Source organism: Ictidomys tridecemlineatus, chromosome 2, assembly GCF_052094955.1.
Source record: "Ictidomys tridecemlineatus isolate mIctTri1 chromosome 2, mIctTri1.hap1, whole genome shotgun sequence".
Classification (NCBI taxonomy): Eukaryota; Metazoa; Chordata; class Mammalia; order Rodentia; family Sciuridae; genus Ictidomys; species Ictidomys tridecemlineatus.
Genome location: NC_135478.1, coordinates 12,688,386 through 12,709,608, shown reverse-complemented (window position 1 = coordinate 12,709,608; position 21,223 = coordinate 12,688,386). Strand labels below are relative to the sequence as shown.

Below are 21,223 nucleotides of genomic sequence, written 5' to 3'. Positions count from 1 at the left end.
GAGCCCAGAGCAGGGGTTGAACAATGCTTAAATACACTTTTTGGGGAGGGCGGGGGCTTTGCATACACATCATAGTCTCCTTTAACAAATCACCATACACCGAGGGAAAATCAAACAATAATTCTTAGACTTGATTAGTACATTCATTGGCAGGAACAGGCTGGGCAGGGGTGATTGGTCACTTCTAAGCGGGGTACACATTCAAACTGATTGGTTTTGGGGCCTGGATGCCTACGTGCCAGGCTACTCAGAGCCCTTAGTTATTAAACAGCCAGAGGATCAGGAGGAATATTTACTGGGCAGTTCGGGTATTGTCCTAACACAGGAATTTAACAATACCTGGTCCTTCACTTTTTTTTGCAGCTTGGAAATTTACAATGCCCGGTCTTTTACACTTTAACTTCAATTTCTTTTACTCTTACAGTAGTGTCTCTCTGGTGAATAGTAAGGCATTGAGAGAGTTTCCACACTGAGGAGGGACTCCAGGGAATGACGAACTTCCAGAGTTAAATCCTTAGGTGTCCCTTCTGATAGGGAGAACTTGGTGTGGGCAATGCCGTTTTTGAAACATATCCTCCATCTTGGAACAATAGTCATCTCACAGGTATTCTGACCCACAACCACAGTCAGCCTGACCTAATAAACCCCAGACAGTGGAATTGTTATTTGGTACTAAAATGATGAGAAACACCTTGTTTGATATGAACAGTGACATCACAAATAATGATGTGACAATCACAAGAACCCTTTCCTGACAACTCCCTAGCAACGGCTCTGAGTCAGAAGGCAGGCTTCAGTCTCATTGGGACCCCCCCACACACAGTTTTTGATACTGGTGGTTGCTGGTGAGTGCTCTCCCTCACATGTTGAAGTGTAACATTAGAGAAGGAAATATATAAAGCAGGGTTTATTTAGAAAGGGGTAAGTAGCATGGACTTTTCCCAGGAGGGAGAAGGGGGCCATAGCTGGTATCTGGTATTCCAACAAGTGAGGGGTGTTTTGCTTTTTTATAATCCTAGGCTTCCTCTGTTCTCTCTTCCCCTTATTTTTCTCCTTCCTGTATACCTCAGGAGATGCTCAGTGGGATGGCTGAAAGGTGAGAAGCAGGAGGACAGGGGAAGGGTGGAGGGCAGGATGGAGCAGCCTGGAACACATTCATTAAGTTTATAACCCCCTGTAGGGAGAGGCAATTCCTGGAACAGGTTACCTTAGCAACAGGTTGGAGTGGGGGCAGGTTATCTTGATAGGGTGGAGGAAGAACTCTGAAGGCATTTCAACCTCCCAGGCTCAAATTGTCCTCCTTGATCTGACCTGACTCAATTTACCTATCTATACCTGCTGCCTGTCTAATTCTGGCTTCAGTTTTGTCCCAAATAAACCTGTTACTGTTGAGCCCCCCTCTCATGTCAGAATCCACTGTAATTCCTGTTACAGCAGAGATGCTGAAAGACACACACAGACACACACACACACACACACACAGTAGAAATGAGCACCTCTTTATTTTTTCCCTTCTTCTTTTATACAGCAAAAAAGAAACACATCCTCTCGGCAGCTTAATCTTTTCAAGCATGGAGAAACATTCTCAGAATAACTTTGTTCATGGTCACAGTACTCGTACTTCTTATTATCTGACTTGAAGTTATTTCCTGGCAAGTGCACACACACACGCACACATATATATCATTATAGATTTTAAACTTGGCAGTGTAAAGGTAAAATTTCTAAGCTGACTCTAAGCTGCAAGAGTCTGAGTTAAAGTGTAAAAGACTGGGGATTGTAAGGTTTCTAAATTGAAAGGCTTGGGCTAAAAATAATAATAATAGGCCAGGTATTGTTAAAATTCCTCTGCTACCCCCGGAACCTGTAATCTCTGTAGCTGTTAGAACAATACCTGAACTGCCCAGTAAATATTTCCATTGATTCCCTGGTTGTTTATTAGCTAAGGGCTCCAAATAGCTCAGACGTAAGCATCCAGGCTGCCCAGACTGTTCCCACCAATAAATGTACTAATCATGGCTCAGGGTTGTTGTTCAATTTTCCCGCACCTCAAGATGATTTGTTCTGATGTATGCAAAGCCCCCCACCCTCTCCAAAAAGTGTACTTAAGCTCTGCTTGACCTCTGCTCTGGGCTCTGGGCTGCTCTCCCTTCCTGAGTGAGCCTTGAGCCCCAGCATGCTGCTTCAATAAAACTTCCCCCTGCAATTGCATGAAGCTGGTCTCTTGTGTGGTCTCTCCCTCCGACGCTCCTCCGGACCCTTACAGCAGAACATTCTTTTATCTTTTTAAGACAGCAACAAGTGATACCACTGCCCCAATGTTGAAGAATAACACCAGAAAAGCACACGCCAAGGCAAGGTCAGAGTAGAAATTAGAAGTTTATTAAAGGACAGCAGAAAAGACTTCTCCTGAAGGAAGAAGGGGACCCAAGAGGTGGAATCCGTGGAAGTGTGGTTGTTTCCCCTTTTTATAGTTTTGATGATGGAATGCAAGGGGGAAGGGTTAGGACACAGGTGGACCTAATTATCACCTTTTGGGATGGGATTATCACTTCTCTGGGATGGGCTATCTCCAAATCTGTTGGGGCTGTTGGTTAACACTTCTTTGAGGTGGACTTTGGCCTAGGGCCTTTTCGGGACTTCATTAACATTCCATGAATTGTCCTGTGTTTTCCCTGAGTCATTCCCAGCATGGCCTCCATTTTAGATTTCACTTGGTATTAGACCCGATTTACCTAACTACACTGACTACCTAACTTTAAATCTGGCTTCACAAGGACACAGTTCAAAGAGTTCATAGTTCTCACAGAACCCCATTGTTTAGCTAAGCACAGCAAAACTTAACACTTTGGGTGCATGAGCACACATCCTCGCTCCCTCTTTGCTTCCTCCGGTTCTTCCCCTACACTTTCCTCTTCACCAGGGAGCCATCCAGCAGGAAGCCGGGCCTGCCCCAGGCACCTCTCCTTTCCTGCCTTCATGCTGTGTCTCCAGGGGACACTTGAGTCTGGAATTCCTGATTGTGATTGTAAGATCAGGCCTGGCGGGCAGCGACCAAAGGAGGCAGATTTGAAAAGGCCACTCCCAGGCGACCGAGTGGACAGGAGAAGGGTCTGAGGAGACACTGCGTGGAAGCTCCACGGAACTGGACTTTTATGGGGCTTACAGCAGGAAGGGAAGGGCTTGGGACAGGAAAAGGTGTTTTTGGAGTCCCTTGTCCTGCTGGAGTTGGTGTGGGGGGGGGGGCTTGGCTGAACTCCAGGATTGGCCAGGGGGTCCTGATGATTGACAGGCCTTAGTCAGGAGATCCCGCTGATTGATAGGCCTTTCTGTTGGCGCCTGATTGATGTTTCTTTTCCACTCAGGCTGCCACCGACCTAACAGTGATCTGAAAGGAAACTGGACTCAGGACTGATGCCTTGGACACACCAAGGCCAAGCAGAAGCACGTCTATTGTCAGGAATCTGACGGGCTGCCTCTGCGAAGAGAGAAAGCAGCAGATTTCTTTGGAGTCAACTTTAAGTCAGAATCTAGGTTATGCATGGGGGGCCTTTAGCCTTTGCGATTGCAGGTGGAGAGTAAGCTTCAAAACCTCAAGAACTGTTGTGGTGTAAAGTAATCAATAAAATCAGTAAGAGTGTAAGTTAGAGGTTATAGATTAGTAAAAAAAAATATGGATCACAGATATAAGATTTTGGTAAGTGAGATAAGACAATTATAAAGCAACAACTGTCACAGAGGCGCCTAAGACTCCATTTTGCTGCCTTCTCTGGAAACTATTACAAGAGCTGTTTCTGAGAAACTGAAATGAAAACTGTTTTGCTGTACTTTGTACCCCACAGAATGCAATCAATTCAGGATACAGTGGTGGTCCTGGTGAGCTACATCGTGGGTTTAAGTACATTTATGGGTCTACATGACTTTAAAATAGATTATCACCCGCGCTCAGCTAAAACTCAGGATGCAGTTATCTAACACTTGTTGGGACTGGAGATGCAATTAAGCTAAATGCCTTTTTTTTTTTTTTAAAGCTTCTGTAACTTCCTTACTTGCATGATGCTGAGAAAAGCCCCTGGATTGTGTTATTTTTTTTCATCCTTAAATTCCCAAGACACAAGCCAGGAAATCTGTTCTCCCACAGAGCATCAGTCTCTAAGGGTGGGAGACAGTCCCTAGCCAGGTAAATAAAGGTTTGGAGGCGACTCTCCCTAAAGGACCACCAAGGGGAGGGGGCAGGAGGAGCAAACATATTGCCACCAAGTTGTCAGAACTGGCAGCCCCCGTACATACTCAGAAAGTAGGTTAAGGTCTGTGAGCATTATGATTAGGGTGCAGGTGGGTGGGGGTGCCAGCTTCTATGTAAGTGGGCTCTTGCGGGAAGGGGGAGGAGCAGGGTGAGGCTCTGGGCAGAATGGGATCCTTTGACTTGGCTTCTAAATTAACCCATAGTTATTTTGGGGAGTCACCTGCTCCAAAGACTAACTTCCCCACCCCCAGAAGAGACGCCCAATGGTGAGCCCTGCTGATTCACATGATCCTAACTCACCAGACACAAAGCACCCTGTGCCAACTGTCAGACCGGTTAACCGTTAAACTGTCATAACTGTCAAACCACCCCTGGCTCTGTAAATATGCAGAGCTGTTCCTCAATAAAGGGGCATTTTTCTCCGACAGGAGCCTTGTAGGTTCTTTCAGTTATGCTCACAGGCTTAGCGGTCCCCTTTAACAGGAGGAAGAAACAGGTGACCACTAGGAGGAAGTCCTCAAATGCAAACGTCCCCCAGGGGAGGGAATCTGGGCTGTAAAGTGCTCCTGCTGGAATCCTGCCGTTACTGAGACAGATAGGCGATCCCTTCTGTCACTCAGGCTCCAGGGGGGCGGGCCCTGCACCACAGCCAATCAGACGCTGCTTCAGGCTGCTGGGAGAGTTCCAGGAGCAGCGCCAGTGTGAGGCTGCCCAAGCTCGGAGTGGTGCAAAGGTGGTGCTGTCTGGCGCTGCCACCTGCGGGATCCCTGCTCATTGCTGAGCCCCTGGTGGTTCACCTCCGATTGCTCCTTGACCTCCACTTCCGTCGGAAGCCACAGGGAAGACACCTGGACACTGCAGGAGTCAGGAGATGGTGAGAGTGCTGGCCAGATTGAGATGGTCAGTCACCTGGAGTGGGGTGTGGGACAAAGGGCTGAGGCCAGTGAGCCCAAGCTCAGGACCACCTTGAGGCTGTTAAGGGAGGAAAATGCAGTTCCACCTGAAACCGACTGTGACGGGACCCAGCCTCCTGGTGGCAGCCCTGGGGCTGCAGCCAGAGTCCTCCGCTGGAGCCGCTTGGCCCCCGCTCGCCGGGTGCTGCGGGGCGGGCAGGCGGGTCGCGGCGTCGGTCGCGTTGCAGGCGGGTCCTGCAGCCTCCTCTGGGCTGCTCTGCCCCGTGTCTCCCCAGGCTGGGCGCCGGCGGGATGGCCCGTGGGACCGCGACTCTTGATCTTGCAGGTTCAAGGTAAGCTTCGTCCAAACTCTACGACCTGCCCCCAGCCCCCAGCCCAGGGCGCCTGCATTTCCTACTTTGCCAAACTGTTTGCAAAGGGGATGGGCGTGTGGACGTTCCACATCCCGTGAGCCTTCCTAACATGACTGTTACCGTCCTCTGATTTTTTTTCTAGTCATCGTTTTAAATAAACGAAATGCTGTTTGAGGTGGGACTTGACTTTATTTGGAAGGCGTATGGCAGTAGGGTGTTGTGGGGCAGGTCGCTCAGAAAACACACCAAGTCCCAGTTTTGTCCAAATTGAAGTGTCTTGTAGCCGTTAGGCTGGTGACTGCTCCAGGCAAGACCCCTAACTGTCTCTTCAAGGAACAGTCACCGGCTGAGCATTTTAGGATATTTAAAGGCAAAAACTGCAAAACCCACATCGAGGTTGACAGAGTTGTGAGCAAGCAGGTACAGAAGCTGAATTGGGCAGTTAGCGGGACAATGCAGTGTGTGTACATTGATATTTCCCATGGGACTTTCCAGGTTGGCATAGCAGAAAGCAAGAAGAAGGGAAGTGGGTCAAAATGACCCTAGTTGGGTACAAGTTAGAGAATGGTTGCTAAAGTCTAGACAGTCATTGCCCAAGAAACATGGGACCCAAAGAGAGAACAATTTTGCATTGTATAAGAATTGCCATTTTTCATTGCCATGTATGTAACTGTTAATGGGTACCGAGGTGGGGCTTTCCCATGGCAGAAGCATTTCTTACATGATATGGAGTCTCAGGGTAAAATGGAGTCTGTTTGGTCATTGCCCATATAGCCTGGTCCATAACAAGGGGAAGCCCCAACCCCTGGACCTGCAGGGATCTCCATGATCAGACAAAGAACTTTAAACCAAAATAAAGAGGCTGATCAGCTGCCTCACCCAAAAGTCAGTCTGGCATAAGAGCAGGGTTTTTATTATAGCACAATTGGTTACAAAGGTGGGTGTCTTGGGAACTTGGAGCTACAGGGTTCTGGCAAGCGCAATGCAAGGGCAGATAGCAGATTAATGATCTACACTCCTTAACATTTCAAGGTAGGGAGCAAATTCAGATTCCAACATCAGAATTAATGAGGAGCCACTGAGTTTTCAGGGAGGGTTGTTATTTGGTTGGGGAGAGCCTGGCATGGGCGAGCTCAAAGCACGGGCAGGAATTCCAAACTAGTATCAAAATATGGTCAGGCCAAATAGAAATCTTATATTTTACAGTAAAACAGAAATGAACTTTTTCATGACCTTGTGAGATGGCTCCTTGTGAGCTGCAAGACAGGCTGAATAAATGTTAGCTGCAGAGTGGGCTGAACACTGCACCCCCACCCATCTGGTTCCTTATCGCTTGTTTGCCTCAAGGCTGAACACTCAACCCCCACCCATAACTGGCCCCTGCCTGGTCTGTCTGAAGGCAGAAGATGACATCCTAGGCAAGTACTGTGTGACCCAATCCCTGTATGCCAACAGAGCAGCTTGCATACCCAGAGACACTGTTAGATTTAAACACACAGCAAAAGGGATGTAAGACCACCTCTCTCTCGCTTTGCTGTCTCCCTCTCTCTCTTCTCTCCTTCCCCGCTCTCTCTTTCTCTCTTCTCTTCTCATTGATCAGACACCACCACAATAAAGATCTCTTGCTCCAAGAGTCATGGTCACTTTCCTTTCACTCCCAATCTTAAAATGGATTTAGGCTGGGTTCTTCAAGAATTTCTGCTTTTGTAGGGAGGAGCAAACAGGAGTAGAAACAGGGTAGGACAGGAATGGAGCAGGGGGTGGTGACCTTAGACCCTAGATACTCTATCCAGTTTCCCTCTGAAGTCAGCCTGCTTTTAGAGTGACCTTGCTGAGGCTGAGGGTGGGTCAAAGATCACAGACCAAGAGGAAAGACAGTTCAGAAAAGCTTGCTTAATAAGTGTTAGATTTAGTTAAATGGCGCCCCGTTTGTGGAGTGTGAAAGATTTTACAGAGTCTAAGTGCAAAGCAAAGTTTTATTCAATTTCCCAGGGAAAAAAGGGTCAGACACCAAAGGCAGCATAATCGCAAAGTGAGCAATGCAGACTCCATAGGTTCTGCGAAGCTGTGTGTTTATTCCGGACTCAACCAGGCACCCAAGGGGCTCATTTCTGGTTAGAATTGAATTTTATCGGGTACAATGAGGATGGTTTAATCGTTGGAAACTGCTGACATGCGGATGGGACAGTCAGGGAACTAGTTGTGCAGGTTAAAAGTTTAACTCAGCAAGGCAGGTATAAAAAGTTTGAAACTCATTTCTACAGGGAGGAGATAGGAGCTCTGATCCCTAGTGATGAAAACTCAAATCCCAAATCTCACCCATTGCTTTTCTTCTTCCTCTGGGATTGATTCATTGTTCCCCAGATGTTTGTTCTTTACTGTGGGGGAATTCTGGGCTAATTGACAATAGGAGAAGACCAAAATTTAGGGCCCATTGTTCAGAGTCTGTCTCATTCCCTCAGGGTGCATTGTTCCTGGAAAAGGATTTACTGGGAGAGGCTTAGTGTTGGGCTAATTTCCCTCCTTCCTCTGGAGCCCCACCTGTCTCCCCCCCCCCCATGTCCTAAGAATATTAGTTTCCATAACTGCTTCAGGCTGTGGTTTATAGCCAGGATCAAAGAGCAAAGCCTGCAGTATTGATTGCTTGCTTGGGCCCAGAAGTTGGCGCCTCAGGTCTACCTGGGAACTTTTTAAGTTTTGTCTAGCAGGATATGGGTGGGTTTGTGGCTTTTCTCTGGATGGCTTGTGTAGATGGTAGATAACTCTTTGACTTAGAAGGGAACATTAAGAGTGGGGTAGGGAACACTAAGGGTGGGGTATCTCCCTAGGGTAAGATCAGAAAATGAAATCACTTATGTCAAGAGCATAAGTTTGAGATTACAATAAATTTTCTCCCTGCCCCCTTCTCCCGAGATTACAATAAATATTTTGTTTTAGCTAGAAGTGTGTGTCTGGTTTTTATAGTTTAAAAGGAAGGAGAATCATCTAACTAATGGGAAGAGTTTTCTTTGTGCTAGATCAAAAATCTTTGAGAAGTGAGAGTTCCTTAATCATCACTATTTATCAGGATTAAACTCTTGGGTCAACTCAGCAGTTATAGCTTGTTGTTGGGACAAACGAGGCAAGGCACCGAAGACAGCAGGAAACAGTTTTATTTGGCTGCAGCCAGGTTCAGAGGGTACAGCCTTTGTGTAATCTGAAAGAAAAGTGACCACAACACTCAGAGCAACCAAAAGATCTTTATTGCAGCAGTGCAACAGAGAGAAAAGAAAGAAGGAAAGAAGGAGAGGGAGAGAGAGAGAGAGAGAGAGAGAGAGAGAGAGAGAAGAGAAGAGAAGAGGAGAGGAGATGAAGAGGGAGAGAGCAAGAGCAAGAGAGAGACAGAGAGCGCGCACAAGAAAGACGGAGAGAGCAAGAGACAGGGGGCCTGGCAGGAGGAAGGTTTTATAGCCCAAATCTAATGGGGCCTCTGGGTCTGCAAGCTGCCTTGTTGGCCCAAGGTGGGGGTTAAGTGTTCAGCCTTGAGAAGGGTTGAATATTCAGACTTGAGGCAAATAGGTGATAAAGGACCAGATAGATGGGGGTTTGAGTGCATGGGCTATCTTGCAGCCAACATCTGTTCAGCCTGCCCTGGAGACAACACAGTTCAGCCTGCTCTGCACCCAACATAATCAATCAATCCCCTCAACCCCAAGTTCAGGGAGTTTCAGTGTTTTATATCCAGCATATAAGGGGAGGGGCTTAGAAGTTCACAGTCTGCAGAAGTTCACAGAAAAGTAGCTTTTTCTTTCACTGTTCTAGGCAAGTTAACCCTTCAAAGACAACACCTGAGAAGGGGAGAGCTTCTTTTCCCCTTTCTTTCCACCCCCTGCCAGCTGTTACCATGGAGCCCATTTGTAACTTATCTTAAAAATGTAGACATCTCTGTGAAGCCCAGCTCAGGCCTTGTTTGCACATTTCTACAAAGTACTATACTGGATACGTTTGTGAAAAACTAGTAAGGGGGTGTCCAGCACCTAGAGTGCTGGTATCTTCCCGGCCAGTGGCCAAGTAAACAGGGCGACATGAAAATAGGAAGTTTATCTACATTGGACTCTTTTGCTGCCAGTCCTAAAATCAGCCATGGTGAAGAGGGCTTTTCTGTGGAGAAAGGGGGTGGCCACTTCAATTCTCCCCTTTAATGATACTCCCCATAATTTAATCCTTTATACTTAAGAGCATCATTACCATTATTTTGGCTTAAAATCTTATACAATGTCAAAACCTTAGTTGTTGTCATCCTTTCAACAGCAGCTTCTACAGTGGACCCAATAGTTTTAATGCACAGTGGAGCCAAACATGGGAGCAATGAACAGGTTAACAGAATCCCATTACACCAGTTAAGCTTTTAAATCTACCAAGAGTTGAAAATCATCTCCCAAAAGCATGTTTGGGACCCAAACTTTAATGCCTTTCTAGGTATGAACTAGGACATGTGCTAGTTCTCTTGTGTTGTTGGCTATATCCTTAACTGTTTGTCTATTGTCATCCATTTGGATGCAACAATCTGAGCTGTTGAACTCTACACATATTTTTTTTTTCCTCAACCAGTAGGTAATCTAATGCCAAGCGGTTTTGATAGTTAGCCCCTTGCATCTGGTCTGTTGTGTGGCTAGGAGGTCAAAGGCTGTGGCAGTCTGATTAATAATAATTTCTAGTACAGCTTGTAAGTGAATAATTCTGTTTAACATGTCAATAGGAGTTTTATAATTTCAACTGCCATTTTGTGCCCAGGTAGCGGGACCATAAGTGGCAATAATCCTCTTGGGTGGCCAGTTACCTTCACCCCAAGATTGGTGACCTCCTAAATCAAGTTTCTTTCCAATGGACCTCTTTTTCCTTTCCAAACAGTCATCCATCTATAGCATTCCTCTGGTGGGACAGGTCCTAAATATATGTTTTACCACCTCTTGGTTATAGTGGATTGTCTTGACACATGGTTCACATGATCTCCATGGTTGGAATAGGAGAAGGGCAGAATCCCTTATGGTTATCAAAGGAAACCCTAAATAATAGACTAACATTTTGGTTAGCATAAGTTAAACAGCATGAATTAACAAAGCCAAACTAATAACACCAAACAAATCCTAGAAAGCTTATATAAGCAAGATAAAAAATATAAGTGAAATTTTGTTACCCAGAGTCCAGTCAGTAGGAGTTACTGTTATCAAACCAATAGCAAAAACCAGAGAACTGTGTATATGTCTAGAAGCAAGGGGTGGCAATGCATTACAGTATAAGATCTCAGAGGTTGAAGGAGTTCATTAGTCCTGGTGGGAAGTTTATCTTTCATCGTGCATTGATCAGCCAGTCCCTCCTGTGTGGCTGAAACAGGGTTGTAGTCTCCTCAAGCTTCGGCTGTGCGTAGACCAGTCAGCTTCCGGAGTGACTGGAGCAGGGCTGTTGTCCTTCTGATCATCAAGCTTCTTCGGTGCTCCTTTTCTTCAGGATGGTCAGCTTCAAGGGTGTAGCAGCATCTGGAGAGCACTCCCAGTCTGCAGCTGCAGGCATGAGTCTGGTGTAGTGAATCCAGGGACCTATCTCTGCAAACTTTACTGCAGTTGAGGTGGATAAAATAACATTGAAAGGGCCCCTCCAAAGAAGTTTAGGGGCTGAATATTTTATTCTTTGACCCAGACTCTATCTTCAGGCTTGAAGGAGTGTGCACCTGGGTCAAATTCACTGACAATCTTTCTCTAACCCATTGGTTGAGAACCTGTAAAGTTTTCCCTAAGACCTGAAGCTGTCAACTCAGGGTTAATTTTCCTATCTCTCTTAAGTCTCCCTGTAGTCCCCTAATAAGGGGTGGGCTCCCATATATTATCTCAAAAGAAAAGAATCCAGTCCTCCCAGTGGGAGTGGATCTAATCCTCAGCAGTGTAATAGGGAGGAGTTCATCACAATGTAAGTGAGTCTCCTGACACAGCTCACCCAATTGAGCCTTAAAGTCCTGTTCGTCCTTTGAACTTAACCAGAACTCTGCAGCCTATAGGCAGTACATAACTTTCATCTGATATTTAAACCCTTGGTCAGTAATCCTATCACTTCTGCCCAAAAGCTGGCCCATTGTCTGAGCCAATAATTATTGGGACACCAAATCTGGGAATAATTTCACAGAGAAGCATCCTAGTCTCTCTCTAGCCTTTTCAGTGCGGGTGGGAAAGGCGTCCACCCAGTCAGAGTGGGAACACCCAAAAACCAAAAGTTATTTATAGCCCCGTGAGCATGGTAGTTCAATGAAGTTTACTTCCAAGTCTTCAAAAGGTGCTTGTCCTATAGTTTGGATTCCTGGTGAAAGGTTTGGCCCCTGACAAGAATTGTTGTGAGCAAAAACCTCACATTGTTTGCAGATCATCCAGGTGTTGCTTGTGAGCTGGGGGTCATAGAAATGTTGACTGTATGTCCAACATGATTTCCTGCAAAGCTGACTGATAAAGGCTGGGACTAGAATCTCCAGGATGGCTATTCCAGTCTTCAGAAAATCTCCACCATCCACCTGGGAGAAAATTTTCTTTTTCAGTCTTAAATCACTTACTTTCATGATGGGAGTATGTTGGCTCTCATTCTGTTAGCTAGTCGGCCAGGCAGAAGGGCAGCATTTAAACCTGGGACTGGATTTTCTTTCCATTTCTTGCAGATAGCTAACCTGGCCTCTCTGTCAGCTCTCCGGTTGCCCTGAGAAACCACAGTGTTTCCCTTTCGATGACCTTGGCAATATATAATCACAACCTTCCTGGGAGCCCACAGTGCATCCAAAAGTTCCAAGAATTTCTTGCCCATACATCATGTCCCCCCCCCTTTTTTTCCTGAGTTAATTAGCCTACATAAGGCCCTATGAACATGAAGGGTAGTGAACACATATTCTGAGTCTATGTAAATATCCACACAGACTCCTGCTGTCAACTGAGGTGCTTGAGTCAAAGCAATAAATCTTCCTTTTTGTGCTGAAGTTTTCTGAGGCAGAGGCTCTGCCTTGACTGTAGAGTCCAGAGTGACCACTGCATATCCAGCAAAACATACCTCATCTTTTATAAAACTGCTTCCATCTGTGAAGTACTCTGCATCAGCGTCCCTGAGGGCTGGTCTGTTAGGTCTGGTCTGCTGGAGAACCCTTCATCCATGACCTCAACATATTTGTGATCAGGTTTTCCAGGTCCAATGGGCAGCAAAGTTGTTGGGTTTACAGTTCTGAGGACCTCAATGCAGATACATGGGTTTTCACATAACATGCTCTGATATTTGACCATTTTTTAATTAGTCAACCAATAGTGTCCTTTATATTTTATTTTATTTTTTTTAAAGATAGAGTGAGAGAGAGAGAGAGAGAATTTTTAATATTTATTTTTTAGTTCTCGGCGGACACAACATCTTTGTTGGTATGTGGTGCTGAGGATGGAACCCGGGTCGCACGCATGCCAGGCGAGCGCGCTACCGCTTGAGCCACATCCCCAGCCCTAGTGTCCTTTATATTTTAACAATGTCAAATTTGAATGAGGAACTCCGACAACCAGTTCTTGTCCCATGGCCAGTTTATCAGCTTCCAACACCAGAAGAGCTGTGGCTGCAAGGGCCTGTAAACAAGGTGGCCAGCCCTGGGCTACAGAGTCCAGCTGTTTGGACAAATAGGCCACTGGACAGTGCCATGTCCCCAGCATCTGAGTCAAAACTCCCACAGCCACTCCAGACTGATCATGGACATACAGAAAGAAAGGCTTTGTGAGGTCAGGGAGCCCTAATCCAGGTGCACTGGTGAGTGCTTGTTTAATGTCCTCAAAGGCCTTTTGCTTAGATGACCCCCATATTAGAGGATCCCATTCTCCCCCCTTTGTGGCTTCATAGAGGGGTTTTGCCATAACTGAAAGTTGGGGATCCATATATGGCTGAACCCAGTAGCCCCCAAGAATTCTCTAGTCTGATGGCAGGTTGAAGGGACTGGAATTGAGCAGATCCTCCTGTTTCTTTTGAGGCTCAGTGGTCTGTTCTGTTGCTCAGTCAGATGGTAACCAAAATATTTGACTTTTTCTTGATAGATTTGGGCTTTTCAGTCAAGAGTCCAGTGCTGTCCCAAGGATGGTGTACTCAAGCCCTTAGGAGGAACTGTCATTTAGGGAAGAGAGGTCTACATAGAGCCTCTGGCACTTTCAGATGCAGAATTTTTTTTTTTTTTTAATCCCCTAGTGCAGGATCTTGGCTGCTAGGATTCTCCAACCCTTAATTCTGACGTAAATCTTAGCAGAGACTGATGACCTGGGACATAATTTGTATAAAAGGCACGTATGTCAATCTCGCCGTGGGCTGTCTGCCAGGGTTGGAGGGCAGCAGTGTGGTTCCGTGAAGGTCCCAGTGTGGCAGCCACATTGTGCCCACCTAGGTGTTGCTCTTTGACTGTGTGGCTTTCTCCTCTTGCCAGGTGGGAGCCTGCTCTAATTGTATATAGCGGCTGCCCCGCTTGTGTTTTGTTCAGTAAGCCTGGGTGCATGGGGCTCTGTGGCCCTTCCTGCTGGTGGCTCACAGTGTGTGGTTTGGAGCAGGATGGCATATCCTTTTGGAGTGAGCACCCTATGGCCCGCTATCAGCTGTTAACATGAACATATTCCTGGTTCATTTGGAGGCTTACAGCAGCTGAGCCCTCCTGAGGCTCTGGGTCCTGTGCATCAGATGCAGTTGTGTGTGTCTATGGGACCCCTGCCATATTCGTCAATCACAGACTTCCCAGCAAGTGGGAAGAAATTGAAAGGAGGGGCTGGGGCCAAAACATTCATTCCTTCTCTGTTCAAGGCTTAGCTTTTGAGCACTGCAGTGGGTGCTTGTCTGCCAGGGCCGTTGGTGGCTTCCCCTTTTGTCTGGCCACGCTTCTTTTTTTCTTCTTTATAAACATTTGGACCATTGTCTTTGTACTAGTGAGCCCCCCTTTGAGTGAACTCTGGGTTTGTAAGGAGATCATCCTCCTCTTTATCTTTCTGGTCTGCCTGTCTTTGAGTCTGGCATACTTCTCAGTAAAGCCCTCTAGGATTGAAGTTTTTGGCAAATGGCTCTCTGAGCCTGCCCCACAAAGGCTGCATTGATCACCTGTTGTTTGAGCCTGTATATTTCTTCACTGACAAACTTGCACTGCAGCTGCAATGTTTGTATGGTGCCCCTCCTCCCCTGGGCACCTCTGGGCAGGGAGAGGAGCGGTGGTGGCCTGGACATTTAGCTCTGAGTCAGTTGGGCACATCTCTTTTGATTATTGCTGCCAGTTTCATAGGGCAAAGGGGCCTTAGGCAGATGTGGGGCCCAGAGAAATATTCAGGCTATCGAGGGTGCGAGAGGGAGATGCTGGAGCAGCAGGAGGCTTATCTTGGTTCTGATTGTCTGAGATGTCCTTGGCTTAAGCTGGGGCTCAGGGCTGGCTCCGATTCCTTCTAACTCTTGGGCACAGACAGTGTGTTTTGTTCTCTTTTTTCTATTCTTTAGACTTTCTCTGAGGGCTTCTTGACATCTCTTTATCTTTAGACCTTCTTCTTCATGGGGGCCCCATCCCTGGTCTGGATAATGGGCTGTATCAGATCAGTCCTGGTTCCGGGTTCCTCTGTGTAGGAGGGAGGAGGATTTTTCCAGCTTATGAGCTCAGAGGAGGAGAAAGGCTGCCACCCAAAACTGCCTCGTCCTCCTCAGACATTTCCCTCTGGTCAACATGGGTATGTCCTTTAGTCCCTTGCAGGGGCATCTGGAGAGTTCTCATCTGAGTTGTGGCTCTGGTCTCGGGACAAATCTCCCACCTTCATCTTGGGAGGTGAAAGAGCCTTTGGTTCTAGGAAGCCTTTGGCTCTGAGGCCATCACAGAGGAAGGAATGGCCAGTATTGGGGGTCATCATTTGTTGCCTCTGAGGACAAGGGGGCTAGGGGACAGTCTGCTGGCCAGTGTCTTGGCAAAGTTGGTCCTGGGTCCTCTTCTGGCTCATGGGGAAAACTGTTTCCCTTCCTGTCTTTCCTAGTCGGGTTTTCTGTTGAGCTGCTTTCCGCTGGGTCTTAGAGACCACTGTGCTCCTGGCTGACACCAGCTTGGACTGTCCATCTAGACAGGCTCTCAACCAAGGGGGCTGTTTCTGCACTATCTCTGGACAGCAATCCATGTAAGAGAAATGGTTCAGGGTTCCAACAACAACCAAAGGACCTCAGCAGTGACTCTGTCATGTAAAGATCCTTCTGGTGGCCAGCCCACATCTTGGGTGAGCCACTCTAATTCACAGAGTATGCCACCTTTGTGGAGTGAGTCTCCCCCCCAGTTACCAGGAAAACCTTCCTAAAGGTTTCTAACACACATTTCAGAAGGCTCGGTTTCCTTAGTGTGCCTCCCATGTTCCACCCTGCATGGGTGTCGCACACTTAGAACAAAACACACTTAGGACAAGACTCGCTTCGTCCATCTCCGGCCGCTCCCCTCGCGGGGACTTAGGGCCCTCTTAGTCTTGCGGGTCGGTATCAACCCCCGACCTGGAGCTTTCACCTGGATGTTGGTTGGTGAAATTCGGCCATAGACTGTATAGAGGGGCCACGGAACCGCAAATCAGGACTCTGCACTCGCTTCGGCCCTCGGTTGGGTCCATCTCATTCACACAGTTTCCCACAGACATGGCCAGGACAGAATTCCTATACCGCCCAAATTCCAACAATTCCAAACCAAACAGAAAGACCCCGAATAGAGACTACTCGGGCGACTCCCCAGGTCCGACTCAGCTGCAACCACTTTGGAGGGTACTCGGGACCCAACAGAGGGTGATCAACCTCTCTTCCACCCGCTTAGGCCTCAAAGGGGAAGTCAGGTGGCTACAAAACCAAATGGACCCGGGTCCTACCTGTTCAGCTGGGCGGTGCTCCAAAACCCTAATTCTGGTTCCTGCTGCCTGTGGGTTCCTTTGTGCTCAGGGTTGCAGCCCCGAGCGCTGGGTGAGTCGATCCTCCTTCAGGCCAAGAGTGGCCTGGGCGTGCCAAGGGGACCGCTGTCCCCCACCGCCCCAGGGAAGCGGGTCCCAGAGTCAAGAGAGGCAGAATAGCCTTCCCTACCTCCTCTGTCCCATCTGGCTCGCCAAAAATGTTGTAGGGACAAAGGAGGCAAGGCACCAAGACAGCAGGAAACATTTGTATTTGGCTGCAGCCAGGTTCAGAGGGCACAGCTTTTGCTGTAATCAATCAATCCCCTAAACCCCGAGTTCAGGGAGTTTCAGAGTTTTATACTCAGCATGTAAGGGGAGGGGCCCAGAAGTTCACAGTCTGCAGAAGTTCACAGAAAAGCAGCTTTTCTGTCACTGTTCTGGGCAAGTTAACCCTTCAAGGACAACACCTGAGAAGGGGAGAGCTTCTTCTCCCCTTTCTTCCCTCCCCCTGCCAGCTGTGACCATGGAGCCCATTTGTGACTTATCTTAAAAATGTAGACATCTCTGTGAAGCCCAGCTCAGGGCCAGAGGCCTTGTTTGCACATTTCTACAAAGTACTATACTGGATACATTTGTGAAAAACTAGTAAGGGGTGTCCAGCACCTGGAGTGCTGGTATCTTCTCAGCCAGTGGCCAAGTAAATAGGGTGACATGAAAATAGGAAGTTTATCTACACCGGACTCTTTTGCTGACAGTCCTAAAATCAGCCATGGTGAAGAGGGCTTTTCTGTGGAGAAAGGGGGTGCCTCTTCAAGCTGTTAAATTCTGGAAATACAGTGTTGGTCTACTTGAAGTGTAGTTTGTGCCCCCTTTTTGTGGGGGGTACTAGGAATTGAACTCAGGGCTGCTCAACCATTGAGCCACATCTCCAGCCCCCCAAAATAAAATTTTGAATTTTATTTATAGAGACAAAGTCTGAGTTGCTTAGCACCTTGCTTTTGCTGGGCCTGGCTTCCTGCCTCAGCCTCCCTAGCTCCTGGGATTTCAGGGTGAGCCACCGCACCATCTATTTGTGCCCTCTGCAGTAGTGGGTGTGTCTTGTTTTTTTATAGCTCCCTTAAAAAGAGCTGTCCAGTCCCATACTTCATTAATCAGTTCAGCTCTATTGTTCAGGAACAAAGTTTCATACAGGAACAGGGGATGCAGGGATGGGGTGATGCTGTTGGGCCCGATTCCTGGTGGAGAAATGAGCCACTGAACAAAGGAGGGGCCTGGGCTTATGTAGGTTATAGTAAGAGGTGATTTAGTAAGTGAGTCAGTTTGTGCACTCAGGAATTTGAATTTGGGGGCTGGGGGCCTGTGGTCAGCATCTGGGGAGGATTTATTTTGGGAGAGATGAAAGCTATCCATGTATGATTTTGTTTTTCAGTCCCTTTTCCCAGGCCTCACTATTTAGGGGTTTGTCATTTTCCACACCTGATACCCCTCACCCCTCACCCTCTCTTCTCCACATACCTTCCTAAGGTCTGGAAGGAGCAGGAGCTCAGGGGAAATTGGTAGCAACCCTTTGAGCTGGGGACTGTGACTCCCTATCCCCAACTCACAGCTATTTAGCAAACCATTATCTTCTCTTTCTGAACCAGTCATCATCCTCTCTCAACCACCATCAGTCATTATTACAGTGATTGCCAGACCTTTGCCCTCTGCCTCGGTTTGTTGAGGAATGTGACATATCTTGTCTCCTCAGACCAGGTACGGCTGCTGGCAGATTGCTTTTTGGCAAAGAAAGCACATGGGGAGTCCGTACAGTGGGCCTATTTTATAGAATTACCCCTTAACCTCGGGTTCCCACCATCCTCATCTATTTGTCCCCTATGCTCCTTGCCCTAGCCTCCCTAGTAGAGGGGACTGTAGTGTGTGCCACTACACCCAGCTAAATAGTGATTTTCTTAGTTGTAACCTGAGTGGACAGAATAATGAGGTCTGAAGAAACAAAGAGAATTCTTGAAATAGATTATTTCATACCAAGGAAGAATATAAACATCTGGGGCTCGGGGTAGAGCTTACCAAGCATTTGTAAGACCCTGGGTTCTATCCCAGCACCACAAAAAAAAAAAAAAAAAAAAGAAGAAGAAAGAAAAAATAATAAGTAAATAAATTTAACTCCTAGCAATTAAGAAAGTATAAGATCTCTGTGGAATCACGTGCAAGAAAATAGGCTATGGTTACTGCTGGTGAGTCTCCCTGATTTCATCTAGCTCTGCCCTCAGATACCAACATTGACATTCATAAAAATTTTTTAAATATATTTTTAAATGGTAGACACAATACCTTTATTTTTACGTGGTGCTGAGGATCAAACTCAGTGCCTCACACTTGGTAGGCAAGTGCTCCACCACTGAGCCACAACCCCAGCCCTGATAAAATGTTTTGTAGCTCAAAACATAGTCTAGGTTCCTGAATATTCCATGTGATCTTGGAAGAAGTGTGCACTCTGCTGTTGTTGGAGTGTCCTGTGACATCAAACACCTGAAGTTGCCAGCTGATGCTCATGAGTTCAGCTACTTCAGTACTGATTTTCTGCCTTCTTAATCTGTCATCAATAGAAGTGTGTTGAAGTCTCCAGATATATTTGAATATTAATTTTCCTTTCAGTTACATGTTTTTGCCTCATAACTTTGATGCTTTGTTTAAGGGAATACCTACTAAGAATTGTTACATCTTCCTGGAGAATTGACGGCTGTATCATTATTTTATCCCTTTCTTTCTTTCTTTTTTTTTTTTTAAGGTACAGTTTGATTCATCTCAAATTAACATAGCTTCTACTTTTTTATTATTGCCCTAATGGTATATCTGTGCATACTTTTATATTAAATATGTCAGTATCAGTATGTTATCTTATTTTAAAAATATTTATTTACATTTTTAAAAATCATACATGAAAATTAAGTATCATATAAAATATGTATTTCAAAGTGTATTTGCATTGTGGAAAGGTTAAAGTGACATATACATAACTTCATACCCATCATTATTTGTAATGAAAGCCCCTAAAATCTAATTCCTTCTTGATTTTCCAGAGTACAACTTTGTCATTTTTATTTATTCATTTTAATTTTTTAGTACTCAAAATCTTTCACATGCTAGGCAAGCCCTCTACCAATGAGTTACACCCTAGCTGCTTTTAAAATTTTATTTGAGACATGTCTTACTAAATTACCAGACTGGCCAGAAATTTGTGATCTTCAGCCTCCTGAGTAGCTGAGATCACGGGCTTGTACCCCATGTCCAGCGGAGTCTAGTTTTTTAACTATGCTCATTGTAAGCACGAGGCCCACCAATGATGGAGGCAGGAGACGGGAAGCAAACCTCTGAACAGCAAGCTTTCCTCGACTCTGCAGCAAAGTCCACCCATCAGGCATGGGAGGGCTCATTTTCTGGGTGTGGGAAATGGCCCCCTGGTTACAGAAGGCATTTGGGTTTTATAGTTTACAAGGAGAGTGAGTTAATCAATGGAGACTGCGGAGGTGCAGTTTGGACAGTCAGGGAGCTAGTTGTGCAGGTTAAAATTTTAACCCAGGAAGGCAGTTGTAAAAAGTTTGAAATTGGGGCGTGGCTGTGGCTCAGTGGTAGAGTGCTCGTCTCGCATGTGTGAGGCCCTGGGTTCGATCCTCAGCACCTCATAAATAAAATAAAGGTACTGTGTCCACTACAACTAAAAAATAAATAAATAAAAAAAATAAAAAGTTCGAAACTCCTTGTCACTGGGAAGAGCTCACAGCTTGGTGTCCGCTGCTTGCCTTCCTTCCTCTGGGACCCAATGATACCCAGAGCTTCACTATTCGCTTTTCTTCTTCCAGGACTCATCTGCAATGGGAAAGGGCCCAGCATTTCAAGATTAGCCTCCCCTCTTCAGGACCCATTGTGGTTAGGAAGGCCCTTTTGGTGGAGATGCTGGGGATGAACCCGGGAAGGCCCATTGCGAATGTTTGGCTAATTCACTCCCTCCTCCTGAGCGCACTCCCTCTGTTTTTCGAGGCGCTATCTTATAGGAATATTATTTTCCATAACCTTTTAGTCATCATGTTTTAATATAATCAATCTCTTGAATTTATTTTTCCTATGCAACTATAATTTTGATCCTTTAAGATGTCTCCCTTGCCCTCTCCCTCCTTGGGTCTTCATATATAAAATGTTTTTTTCTTGTGCAGAATAGGAAGTTGGGTCTTGTTTTCTGAACTGTCACTCTCTTTTAACGGGTGCATACAGATGATTCACGTTTACAGTGATTATTGATGTATTAATGAGTGTCGTCTTTGTAACTGTTTTTGATTTGTTCTAGTCGTTCTAGGTTTTTATTTAAATTTCCCATGAGGTTCTGCCTTCTCATTTTAACTGTGCGTTTTGCTTCTATGTTGTCTTCTCCATCAGCACATCAAGTATACTTGTTTTCTAAATATTTTTAGTGATTTCCCAGGACTATCAAAATCTGTTTACAGGAAATCTTAAGTGCACTTTGGATACCGCTGGACTGTGTTCGTGGGCAGCGCTGGTCCTCGGTATGCTCTGTTTTTCATACCCCGTGTTCAACTGCTATCATTAGCTGTGACCACGAAGTCTGATATTGATATTCCTGTTGGTTTGAACAAACATCTATCTGTTCCTATGGATAAGAGTAAAGAAAGGAAAGATTTTGTTGTATTTCCATTTAATTCTTTCCTAATGTTAGGGGACAGACGGATATGAACGGTGGGAACATGAAGTTAAGAGACTAATTCTATAAAATGGGCCCACTGTGCTGACCTCCATTGCTTT

The 21,223-nt window shown here is 46.1% G+C and overlaps 1 protein-coding gene and 1 long non-coding RNA gene across 4 annotated transcripts in view; one reads left to right on the top strand and one right to left on the bottom strand.

Annotated features, from left to right (window-relative positions):
• Positions 1–21,223, bottom strand: part of LOC144374978 (uncharacterized) — a 100,675-nt gene that overhangs the window by 15,969 nt on the left and 63,483 nt on the right. The gene's annotated exons all lie outside the window — the stretch shown is intronic.
• The window catches only part of LOC101975055 (uncharacterized), a 28,577-nt gene continuing 12,270 nt past the window's right edge, over positions 4,917–21,223 (top strand). The window contains exon 1 of one of the 3 annotated variants that reach the window (XM_078037715.1): positions 4,917–5,146. In XM_078037715.1, the coding sequence (XP_077893841.1) occupies positions 5,144–5,146 (3 nt within the window). In that variant the 5' untranslated portion in view covers positions 4,917–5,143. The other 2 variants (XM_078037714.1, XM_078037716.1) reach the window with 2 other exon arrangements.